Genomic DNA, 12,454 nt, shown 5'->3' on the forward strand with positions numbered 1-12,454 from the left:
TGTTTACTATTTTGTATGAAGATGTAGCTACGTGTGTGAAATAAACTATGTACTGCTAATTATATATTTCAGATTACAAAGACTTTGGAAAGTTTTGATGTAGAAGAACGTCCAATGCTATCTGTCGAGACAGGATGTCCAAACGTTAAAGTTGTTCAGAAATATGTGTCGTTATTAGAAGCTGATAAGCATGTAAGCTTTTAGAATTTAATATTCTTTGAAAGGTGTTGGTTTTTTTTCAAATTATGTTACAAATGTCAAGAAAAAATCTCTCAGGCCTTAAAATTATTATTTTATTTTTACCCATGATGTTTTCCAGTTTGATATTTTTCTTTAAAAATACTTTTCGTAAAATTCTTTTTAATATTAGTGAAAATAAAAAAAAGAATTAAATTCTATCAACCCTCCATCCATTTTTGTTGGGAAGACATATAAAGGTCAAACAATGGTCTAAATCAATAGACACATGTCTCTACAAAATGTCAAGCCCAAAACCATTCTTAGTCTAAAATACTTTCTGTAATCAACACCTAATTCCTTTTTGGAAATAAAACTTTTAGATATACTGATGACTAATAACAACTATGTAAGGGGTTACTGACTATAGACAGGAGCATAAATATGTTGTTAGGTTGAATAATGAATAAAATAGGGTAAGGAGTACATCGTACATGAGTTAGTTTTATCTAAAAGATTTGTGGGGTTTCCTATATCTATACACATGATATTAAGTATGTGAGGTTGCTCTCTGAATTTCCTCAATGGTTTAGGCCAAGAGATATCAATGCTGCTTTCTCCATTAGAAATGTTGAAATGTAACTTGAATAATATGAATATATGAAAATGTTCTTTAATTTGCCAAAAGACCAACGATAAAGATAAAGTAGTCCAATTTACATTTATTCTAGATTTTACACACAGTAGATGGAACAAAGTATCAGTATGGAAAGTTGTGTATATGTTCTGGTGGAAAACCTAAGGTAACACATACATTTAAATGTTCATATGAATTCAATTTATTAAAGGAAAAACTAAATATAACATCACATACTGCAGTATAATGTGATTTAATGATTTGATTGTTGGTGGTTGCTTAACATCCAGTGGCAAATATTTCATGTATGTTCAGGATGATTGATGATTTGAGAAAGGTTTTCTGTTTGGTTGATGCTTTTATCAACATGCCTTACAATATGTATTCTTATAGAGTACATATACATGTATTACAAGTAGTTTGGGATCTCCATGTTATAATGGCCCACCACCATCGTTAAATTTTCTTCCGCCATTGTCAAATCATCCCCGCCATCGTTAAATTATCTTCCGATTTTGTAAAATGATCCCGCCATTGTTAAATAATTGCACTATAATTGAAAGGTGTAGTCAAAATTTGATTTTGTTGCCCTAGCTGCAGCCATTTTTGTTAGCAATTATAATCAATTGCATAACCCCTATTGTATTATAATCCAAAGGGTCCTCCTGATTGCTGTCTTAAAGCCCTGAGGGATATCCGGCTAGCCATCACTAATCACTTGTACAGGTAGTTCGAGACACCTGACAGGAGAACACTTGATTAAGAGAGATGAGTAATTGCATTATTTAATTACTTTCAGCAAATGCTGATGAAAATTCAGATTAAAAAATCAAATTTAAATTCAATTATGAAGAAAAAAGTTTAACAAGTCAAACATGTGCTTGTATTGATTTACACAGTCAGCATCTCCCTTTTTAGCTCACCTGGCCCGAAGGGCCAAGTGAGCTTTCCTCATCACTTGGCGTCCGTCGTCCGTCGTCGTCGTCGTCATTAGCTTTTTACAAAAATCTTCTCCTCTGAAACCACTGGGCCAAATTTAACCAAACTTGGCCACAATCATCATTAGGGTATCTAGTTTATAAAATGTGTCCGATGACCCCGCCAATCAACCAAGATGGCCGCCATGGCTAAAAATAGAACATAGGGGTAAAATGTAGATTTTGGCTTATATCTCTGAAACCAAAGCATTTAGAGTAAATCTGACAAAGGGTAAAACTGATTATCAGGTCAAGATCTATCTGCCCTGAAATTTTCAGACAAATCTGACAACCTGTTGTTGGGTTGCTGCCCCTGAATTAGTAATTTTAAGGAAATTTTGCGGTCGTATATTGGTATGACGTTGGCGTCGTCGGCGTCGTCAACCGAAGACACATTAGTTTTCGCACTATAACTTTAGTTTAAGTGAATAGATCTCTATGAAATTTTACCATAAGGTTCAATACCACAAAAGGAAGGTTGGGATTGATTTTGGGGGTTATGGTACTAACAGTTAAGGAATTAGGGGCCAAAAAGGGGCCAAAAATAAGCATTTTTGTAACTTTCAGACAATAACTTGTGTGTAAGTGTATGGATCTCTCTGACATTGTACCACAAGGTTCCATATCACAAAGGGAAGGCTGGAATTGATTTTGGGGGTAATTGCCTCAAAATTTTAGGAATTAGGGGCAAAAAAAGGGGCAAAAAACAAGCATTTTTCTAGTTTCATGACAATTACTTGTGTGTAAGTGTTTGGATATTTCTGAAATTGTACTACAAGGTTCCATATCACAAAGGGAAAGCTGGAATTGAGTTTGGGGGTAATTGCCCGAAACGTTTAAGAATTGGGGAGCCAAAAAGGGGCCAAAAATAAGCATTTTTCTAGTTTCCAGACAATAACTTGTGTTCAAGTGTATGGATCTCTCTGAAATTGTACTGCAAGGTACCATACCATAAAGGGAAGGCTGGGATTGATGATGGGGGTAATTGCCTCAATTTTTTAGGAAAAAGGGGCAAAAAACGAGCATTTTTCTAGTTTCAGGACAATAACTTGTGTGTAAGTGTATGGATCTTTCTGAAATTGTACTACAAGGTTCCATATCACAAAGGGAAAGCTGGGTTTGAGTTTGGGGGTAATTGCCCTAAGCCTTTAGGAATTTGGGGCCAAAAAACACATTTTTCTAGTTTCCAGACAATAACTTGTGTTCAAGTGTATGGATCTCTCTGAAATTGTACTGCAATGTACCATACCACAAAGGGAAGGCTGGGATTTAGTTTGGGGGTGATGAATCATAAGGGGGTTCAAAAATGGGGGGGGGGTTCCTTTTTTTTCTTTTTTTCCTTTTTTTATTCTTTTAAAATTTTCCATTTTAAGTTGGTTATTTCTGATTTATATTTAAAAGCAAATAATAATGATATGGTAGGAAATACACACCAAACAGGATGTGTAAATTATTATATAATAAGTATTGTGCAATAGCAAGAAATTTTCATATGCACAATAGCAAGAAATCTTCAATTGCACAGTATTGCACAATAGCAAGAAATCTTCAATTGCACAGTATTGCACAATAGCAAGAAATCTTCAATTGCACAGTATTGCGCAATAGCAAGAAATATCCAAGAGCACAATATTGCGCAATAGCAAGAAATTGTCAATTGTACAGTATTGCGCAATAGCAAGAAATATTCAATTGCACAGTATTGTGCAAAAGAAGATACTTCGTATAAATTGCTTATTTCTTGACCAATTTCAATGGGGTTTTATTCTTGAATTCTTGGGGTTCTTTAATATACTGAATCTAACCGTGTATTAAGTTTTTGGATTTTGGGCCCTGTTTTTAAATTGGTCCACATTGAGGTCCAAAGGGTCCAAAATTAAACTTTGCTTGATTTCATAAAAAATTGAATTATTGGGGTTCTTTGTTATGCTGAATCTAACTGTGTATTTAGATTCTTAATTTTTGGTTCCGTTTTCAAATTGGTCTACATTAAGGTCCAAAGGGTCCAAAATTAAACTTAGTTTGATTTTAACAAAAATTGAATTATTAGGGTTCTTTGATATGCTGAATCTAAACATGTATTTAGATTTTTGATTATGGGCCCAGTTTGGTCCAAATCGGGGTCCAAAATTAAACTTTGTATGATTTCAACAAAAATTGAATATATGGGGTTCTTTGATATGCTGAATCTAACCATGTATTTTGATTTTAGATTTTTGGGCCCCGTTATCAACTTTGTCCACATTGAGGTCAAAAGGGTCCAAAATTAAACTTTGTTTGATTTCATCAAAAATTGAATTCTTGGGGTTCTTTGATATGCTGAATCTAACCATGTATTTAGATTTTAGATTTTTGGGCCCCGTTATCAACTTTGTCCACATTGAGGTCAAAAGGGTCCAAAATTAAACTTTGTTTGATTTCATCAAAAATTGAATTCTTGGGGTTCTTTGATATGCTGAATCTAACCATGTATTTAGATTTTGGATATTGGACCATAATAGGTGAATGTCCAATTTAAAATTTCTAAGTTCTTAGACCACATTCATTCTGTGTCAGAAACCTATGCTGTGTCAAATATTTAATCACAATCCAAATTCAGAGCTGTATCAAGCTTGAATGTTGTGTCCATACAAAAATTGAATTCTTAGGGTTCTTTGATATTCTGAATGTAAACATGTATTTAGATTTTTGATTATGGGCCCAGTTTTCAAGTTGGCCCAAATCGGGGTCCAAAATTTAACTTTGTTTGATTTCAACAAAAATTGAATATATGGGGTTCTTTGATATGCTGAATCTAACCATGTATTTAGATTTTTGATTTTTGGGCCCATTATCAACTTTGTCCACATTGAGGTCAAAAGGGTCCAAAATTAAACTTTGTTTGATTTCATCAAAAATTGAATTCTTGGGGTTCTTTGATATGCTGAATCTAACCATGTATTTAGATTTTGGATATTTGACCATAATAGGTGATTGTCCAATTTAAAATTTTTAAGTTCTTAGACAACATTCATTCTGTGTCAGAAACCTATGCTGTGTCAAATATTTAATCACAATCCAAATTCAGAGCTGTATCCATACTTGCCCCAACTGTTCAGGGTTCGACCTCTGCAGTCATATCAAGCTGCGCCCTGCGGAGCATTTTATTGGTTATTATCTTGAATATTATTATAGATAGAGATAAACTGTAAACAGCAATAATGTTCAGCAAAGTAAGATCTACAAAAAAGTTGTTATGACCAAAATTGCCAGTCGACCCCTTTAGGAGTTATTGCCCTTAATAGTCAATTTTTAACAATTTTTCGTAATTTTTTGTAATCTTTTACAAAAATCTTCTTCTCGGAAACTACTGAGACAAATTTAACCATACTTGGCCATAATCATTATTAGGGTATCTAGTTTAAAAAATATGTCCGATGACCCCGCCTTCCAACCATCATGGCCGACTTGGTTAAAAATAGAACATAGGGGTAAAATGCAGTTTTTGGTTTATATCCCTGAAACTAAAGCATTTAGAGCAAATCTGACAGGTGGCAAAAATGTTCATCAGATTTAGATTTATCTGCCCTGAAATTTTCAGATGAATCCGACAACCCGTTGTTGGGTTGCTGCCCCTGAGTAAGTAATTTTACAAAAATTTTGCAGTTTTTTGTTATTATCTTAGATATCATTATAATGTCTAATATCTAATACTATTAATTATGATTTTTACCTTATTTTACATGATTTCCAAAGCATCAGTAAATACAGGTGAGCGACACAGGCTCTTGAGAGCCTCTAGTTAAACGAGTAAAAGGTTATTATCTTAATCGTGAAACAGAACATCATTTCATGCCAAATAACAACAATTATCGATCATAATGAATCACTTTAGTAGTTTAAAAATAAATACTCAAATATTAATTGCAACTTGATAATCTGAAGATATTTTGTATCGTTATTTGGAATTCATTTCGTAAATTACAATCAAATTAATACATCCGGTTTACATTCAGAATCGAAAGATGCATGTTGCATGGTCTACTACTGTGAAATTTGCAATTTTAAGTCAGTAAAACCGTTTCAGTTTTAAAATTTTGCCCTTTTACCCAAAAATGGGTACGAAACTTCTTGTTGTTGACGCTAAAAATCATCAATTCCGGTTTGTGACTTCTGAATTGAATTTGACACTTCTACTACAGGGTGGTTGACAGTGAGAAAAATGAATCCCATTTTTAAGTCCTAACAAATTTACCAAAATAGCGAGAAACCATCTGGAAACCTTCTGACAAGAAAAATTTTGACGTTAACTACATATGAAGGTTAACAGGACAGCTGAATTTTGGTTATCCTTCATTAAGAGGAGCCATGCAGGTTTGACATTGGAATTGTTACAAATAACAATTAAGAAAAATATTGGTTATTCTATAATGAAATGAATGTAATAAACAATATATCAGTTTTCCTTACAATGGTATGTAGGAATGAAATATTTTTGAACACGACACGTGGGGTTTTGTCCTGGTGAGAGCCTCCTCCATTGTAAGATTTTCATCCATGGAGATCCCTGAGTAATTACTAAAGAGAAAACATAAATGCAGTTTGGGCATGTTATTGTAGGTTTTCCTTGAAGGGGAGAAGCAGATATTTATGATAATGTATACTTAACAAAAAAGTTAAGGACAGTTAACTACCAATTACCAGTATACAGGTGAAAATTGGTCAAGTATTGAAATACTTGGGTCATTTAATACACAGACATATAATTGAAACAATTTGATTGTTATCAAATTGCCCAGTATGATCTGCCAAAATTGCATCAATTGACATTTTACTTCTCAATTGTTTAAAGGTATTATTTGAAATTGTGCTGAACAATTGCTTAAAGGTATCATTTGAAATTTATCTTGACTACTCAATGCTAAAATGGAGGCAAATCTGGCCTTTGTTTGTGGGTGTTCAAAATTAGTTTGTCTATTATTGCTTATAAAAATTTGTTTATCTATAATAGCTATAAACCTGTCTTATAAGATCTAGCCTTTGATTGTATAGTTGAACATGAAAATATTATGTACCTTGTTGTTTGTGGGCTTTTGCACGAAAACCACCATTTACGTAAAAGTACTTAAGTGTTTTTGTATAAAAAATGCTTCATTTACAAGTTTATCATGAATATAACTTTTCTGTTTGTAGTTTTATAGCTGGATTCATAATATTTCTCCAACACAGAAGATATAAAAATGAAATTAAAATATTAATCATATTGATCCATGGATTAAACTCAGTGATATAGATTAACATATATATATCTTTCATATGTCATGTATGTCTACAAATTAAAAAAAAGGTACAAAAAGGTTATATATTAAAAAAAAAAACGTTGGGTGTAAAGAAAATTTTGATACTTCTGTTTTTTAACGGAGTATGTGAATTTAGAGCCCAAGTTGCCTTATTAAAAAGTATTTCAAATTCACATGAGTTTTGAGGAGAAGTACTTGAAAAATATGCACAAACTGTCAATTTTAAGGTGTTAATTGGTATGTTTTAAACCGCAAAAGGTGGGACATATTTGATTTTCATGGTAAAGTTGCTATATAAATTTAACATATACTTGAAATAATGAAAGACAGAGCACATGCAATGTGTGGATCACTTATATACCTTTAAATACTAATTACTGGAAGAATGAATCAAGAATATTAGCAGTCAGGGGCGTTACTTAAACAAGTTATTTTTTAGTTACTTATAAGGGTAATTTTTGTTTTAAAAAATGATTCAATTACTTGATAAAGTTATTTTAAATTTCAATAGAAACATGGACTAAATGTGGTTTTTATGAATTTTTACATTGTTTTATTACTTAAAATTAAGAATTTATCAAAATTGAGAAGAGTATAGAGATAAAAGGTTACTTTAAAAATAATGACAAAAGTATTACTTGTATAAGTTATTTTATACATCTTTGAAATAATTAGTCATTACAATTATTCAAGGAACATATGTAATTGTTTTGGGTTACAAATTATAAATAACTTCAAGTTTTAATTAAATCCCAAGTTTCCATCTATTTATATCTGTCTACCTTTAAGAATTTCAAGGAAAATGATATTTTAATAGTCCCAAGAGACCAATCATTGAGCCAGAAGAGTTGATATGAAATGTAAGTGTGTCAGAAAGGCAATTAGTGTTTCAGGAGGATTAGTATTTATATTTCATGGGGAAAACAACCAGATGTCTGTGAAAATTTGTTAAAGCTAGTAAAATATGTATGAATGGACACCTATCAAAATAATATTTACAAAAGTTACTTATATAAGTAATATTTAAAATAGCCTCCTTTTAAACATAAGTTGTATAGGTAATTTAGAAAGTTACCTGTTTAAGTTAATGCCCCTGACTGTTTAGTATTTACATCTTTGTGTTTTGTTTTTCATATTTATTTCAATAATTTTTGTCTTGCCTACCACTCAAGTCTCAGCATGCATATACCTGGATGCTTGGTATACAGATGCCTTATGTTATGAATTTCCTGTCTGTCATATGCCCATTGTTCATGGCCTCATTTTCATGTTTCAGCAACTCCTTAAAAACTGTATAGTTTTTTGTCATGTGCATTTCTCACTTATTGTGAGTAATAAGGATAACTTTATTTTGTATATGGGATCCTTGCAAGGTCAAACAGGGTTAAACTGACCTCGACTTAATTTCATGGATCAGTGATCAAGGTTAAGTTTTCATGATATAGTAAGCATCTCAGATACTATAAGAAATAGGTCAACATTATTTTGTGTATGGAATCATTGTAAGGTGTACAAGTCTGTCTTGCAGGTTTCATCTGTCCTTAATCTCATTTTCATTGTTCAAAAGTCAGTGTTATGTTTTAATGGTTAAGCCTATTTCTCAAAAAGTAAAAGTAATTGGTTGACTATTTGTGCTGTATGGAATGACTGCAAGGTGAACATGTCTGCCTGGCAGAATTCATTGGACCTTGGTCTCATTTTCATGGTTCATTGGTTTAGTGTAGTTTTCTTGGTTAGGTCTGTTTCTCATATTTATACTACAAGTTAACTATATTTGATGTATGGAATAATTGTAAGGCTTACATGTCCCTCTGATATGGTTCATCTGAATTTGACCTAATTTACATGGATGTGTATAACCTTTTTCTCTAAATAAATTCAATTATGATCAGTAAAGCAGGCAAGACATTTCCGTGTGTCCACTCTTGTTTTAAGAAAGTCTGATACACAGTAATCAAAATAATGCATGGTTTATATTTGCAGCTAATTGCTAAGGATCACCCTTATGTTCTAGGAATTAGAGATACACAGAGTGTAAAGGTAAGTATTCAGGGGTCACCGCTTTTCAGAACTTTAGGGAGAAGTGACCTTGGTTTTTTTTACAATTAACAGTCCAAGGTTAAAGTTTTTCTGTCATTAATAACTTTGTCAAACCTTCATAGAAATTTACTGTAGTTGGGCAGATGCTTTTTATGAGCAAAGTATCCAGAGCAAAATAATTAAAAAAAAATGTTTTTATTTTTCCATATTTTACTGATAAAATGACCTAGTTTTTTGCAGTTAACAAATTGACACAGTTTAGGTTTGTTACACATCAATTAGTTTGTCAAACTTTCATAGAATTTTATGAAACTTTAGCAGAAGCTTTTTTTTTTTTGTAATAGATAATGTCTGAATCAAAATTTTAAAAACATTCTTTCATTTTTGTCGAGCCTACGACTTTAGTCGAAAAAGCGAGACATAGCGATCCTACATTCCGTCGGCGTCGTTGTCGTCGGCGGCGTCCACAAATATTCACTCTGTGGTTAAAGTTTTTGAAATTTTAATAACTTTCTTAAACTATCCTGGATTTCTACCAAACTTGGACAGAAGCTTGTTTATGATCATAAGATAGTATCCAGAAGTAAATTTGGTAAAAATAAAATTCCATTTTTTCCGTATTTTACTTATAAATGGACTTAGTTTTTCTGCCGGGAAATATTACATTCACTCTGTGGTTAAAGTTTTTAAAATTTTAATAACTTTCTTAAACTATCCTGAGTTTGTACCAAACTTGGACAGAAGCTTGTTTATGATCATAAGATAGTATCCAGATGTAAATTTTGTAAAAAAATAAATCGATTTTTTTCCATATTTTACTTTTAAATGGACTTAGATTTTCTGCCAGGAAACAACACATTCACTCTGTGGTTAAAGTTTTTAAAATTTTAATAACTTTCTTATACTATTTTGGATTTGTACCAAACTTGGACAGAAGCTTGTTTATGATCAAAAGCTAGTATCTAGAAGGAAATTTGTAAAAAAATAAATCCATTTTTTCCGTATTTTACTTTTAAATGGACTTAGATTTTCTGCCAGGAAACAACACATTCACTCTGTGGTTAAAGTTTTTAAAATTTTAATAATGTTCTTATACTATTTTGGATTTTTACCAAACTTGGACAGAAGCTTGTTTATGATCAAATGCTAGTATCTAGGAGGAAATTTTGTTTTCTTCCAGTTAACATTACATTCAGTCTGCAGTTAAAGTTTTTAAACATTTATTAGATTCATAAACTATCCTGGATTTTTACCAAACTTGGACAGAGGCTTCTTACAATCAAAAGATAGTATCTAGAGGAATATTTTTATTGATTTACTTCCTCATTTTTGTTGAGCCTGTGATTAACAGAAAAAGTAGGCGAGACACTGGGTTCCGCGGAACCCTTACAAATTTTTATACGACCGCAAAAATTGAAAATTTTTTGGTCGTATATTGGTATGACGTTGGCGTCGTCGTCGTCGTCGTCGTCGTCTGGCGTCGTCCGGCGTCGTCCGAAGACACATTTGTTTTCGCACTCTAACTTTAGTTTAAGTGAATGGATCTCCATGAAATTTTACCATAAGGTTCAATACCACGAAAGGAAGGTGGGGATTGATTTTGGGGGTTATGGTACCAACAGTTAAGGAATTAGGGGCCAAAAAGGGGCCAAAAATAAGCATTTTTGTAACTTCCAGACAATAACTTGTGTGTAAGTGTATGGATCTCTCTGACATTGTACCACAAGGTTCCATATCACAAAGGGAAGGCTGTAATTGATTTTGGGGGTAATTGCCTCAAAATTTTAGGAATTAGGGGCCAAAAAAGGGGCAAAAAACAAGCATTTTTCTAGTTTCATGACAATAACTTGTGTGTAAGTGTTTGGATATTTCTGAAATTGTACTACAAGGTTCCATATCACAAAGGGAAAGCTGGAATTGAGTTTGGGGGTAATTGCCCGAAACGTTTAGGAATTGGGGGCCAAAAAGGGGCCAAAAATAAGCATTTTTCTAGTTTCCAGACAATAACTTGTGTTCAAGTGTATGGATCTCTCTGAAATTGTACTGCAAGGTACCATACCACAAAGGGAAGGCTGGGATTGAGTTTGGGGGTGATGAATCATAAGGGGGTTCAAAAAATTTGGGGGGGGATTTTTTTTTTTCTTTTTTTTTCTTTTTTTCCTTTTTTTTTTCTTTTAAAATTTTCCATTTTAAGTTGGTTATTTCTGATTAATATTTAAAAGCAAATAATAATGATATGGTAGGAGATACACACCAAACAGGATGTGTAAATTATTATATAATAAGTATTGTGCAATAGCAAGAAATTTTCAATTGCACAGTATTGCACAATTGCAAGAAATCTTCAATTGCACAGTATTGCGCAATAGCAAGAAATCTTCAATTGCACAGTATTGCGCAATAGCAAGAAATATCCAATAGCACAATATTGCGCAATAGCAAGAAATTGTCAATTGTACAGTATTGCACAATAGCAAGAAATATTCAATTGCACAGTATTGTGCAAAAGAAGATACTTCGTATAAATTACTTATTTCTTGATCAATTTCAATGGGGTTTTATTCTTGAATTCTTGGGGTTCTTTAATATGCTGAATCTAACCGTGTATTAAGTTTTTGGATTTTGGGCCCCGTTTTTAAATTGGTCCACATTGAGGTCCAAAGGGTCCAAAATTTAACTTTGTTTGATTTCATCAAAAATTGAATTATTGGGGTTCTTTGATATGCCGAATCTAACCGTGTATTTAGATTCTTAATTTTTGGTTCCGTTTTCAAATTGGTCTACATTAAGGTCAAAAGGGTCCAAAATTAAACTTAGTTTGATTTTAACAAAAATTGAATTTTTAGGGTACTTTGATATGCTGAATCTAAACATGTATTTAGATTTTTGATTATGGGCCCAGTTTTCAAGTTGGTCCAAATCGGGGTCCAAAATTAAACTTTGTTTGATTTCAACAAAAATTGAATATATGGGGTTCTTTGATATGCTGGATCTAACCATGTATTTAGATTTTTGATTTTTGGGCCCCGTTATCAACTTTGTCCACTTTGAGGTCAAAAGGGTCCAAAATTAAACTTTGTTTGATTTCATCAAAAATTGAATTCTTGGGGTTCTTTGATATGCTGAATCTAACCATGTATTTAGATTTTTTATTTGTGGACCCGCTATCAAATTGGTTCATATTGAGGTCAAAAGGGTCCAAAATTAAACTTTGTTTGATTTCATCAAAAATTGAATTATTGGGGTTCTTTGATATGCCAAATCTAACTGTGTATTTAGATTTTTAATTTTGGGTCCCGTTTTTAAATTGGTCTACATTAAGGTCCAAAGGGTCCAAAATTAAA

General features: G+C 32.3%; 1 protein-coding gene across 1 annotated transcript in view; it reads left to right on the forward strand.

Annotated features, from left to right (window-relative positions):
* Positions 1-12,454, forward strand: part of LOC127725773 (pyridine nucleotide-disulfide oxidoreductase domain-containing protein 1-like) — a 79,106-nt gene that overhangs the window by 13,863 nt on the left and 52,789 nt on the right. The window contains exons 3-5 of the mRNA XM_052233044.1: positions 73-192; positions 909-980; positions 9,054-9,110. Of these exons, the coding sequence (XP_052089004.1) occupies positions 73-192; positions 909-980; positions 9,054-9,110 (249 nt within the window). The remainder of the gene's footprint in view (positions 1-72; positions 193-908; positions 981-9,053; positions 9,111-12,454) is intronic.

The sequence above is a fragment of the Mytilus californianus genome, unplaced genomic scaffold (genome assembly GCF_021869535.1).
Source record: "Mytilus californianus isolate M0D057914Y unplaced genomic scaffold, xbMytCali1.0.p SCAF_15, whole genome shotgun sequence".
NCBI lineage: Eukaryota > Metazoa > Mollusca > Bivalvia > Mytilida > Mytilidae > Mytilus > Mytilus californianus.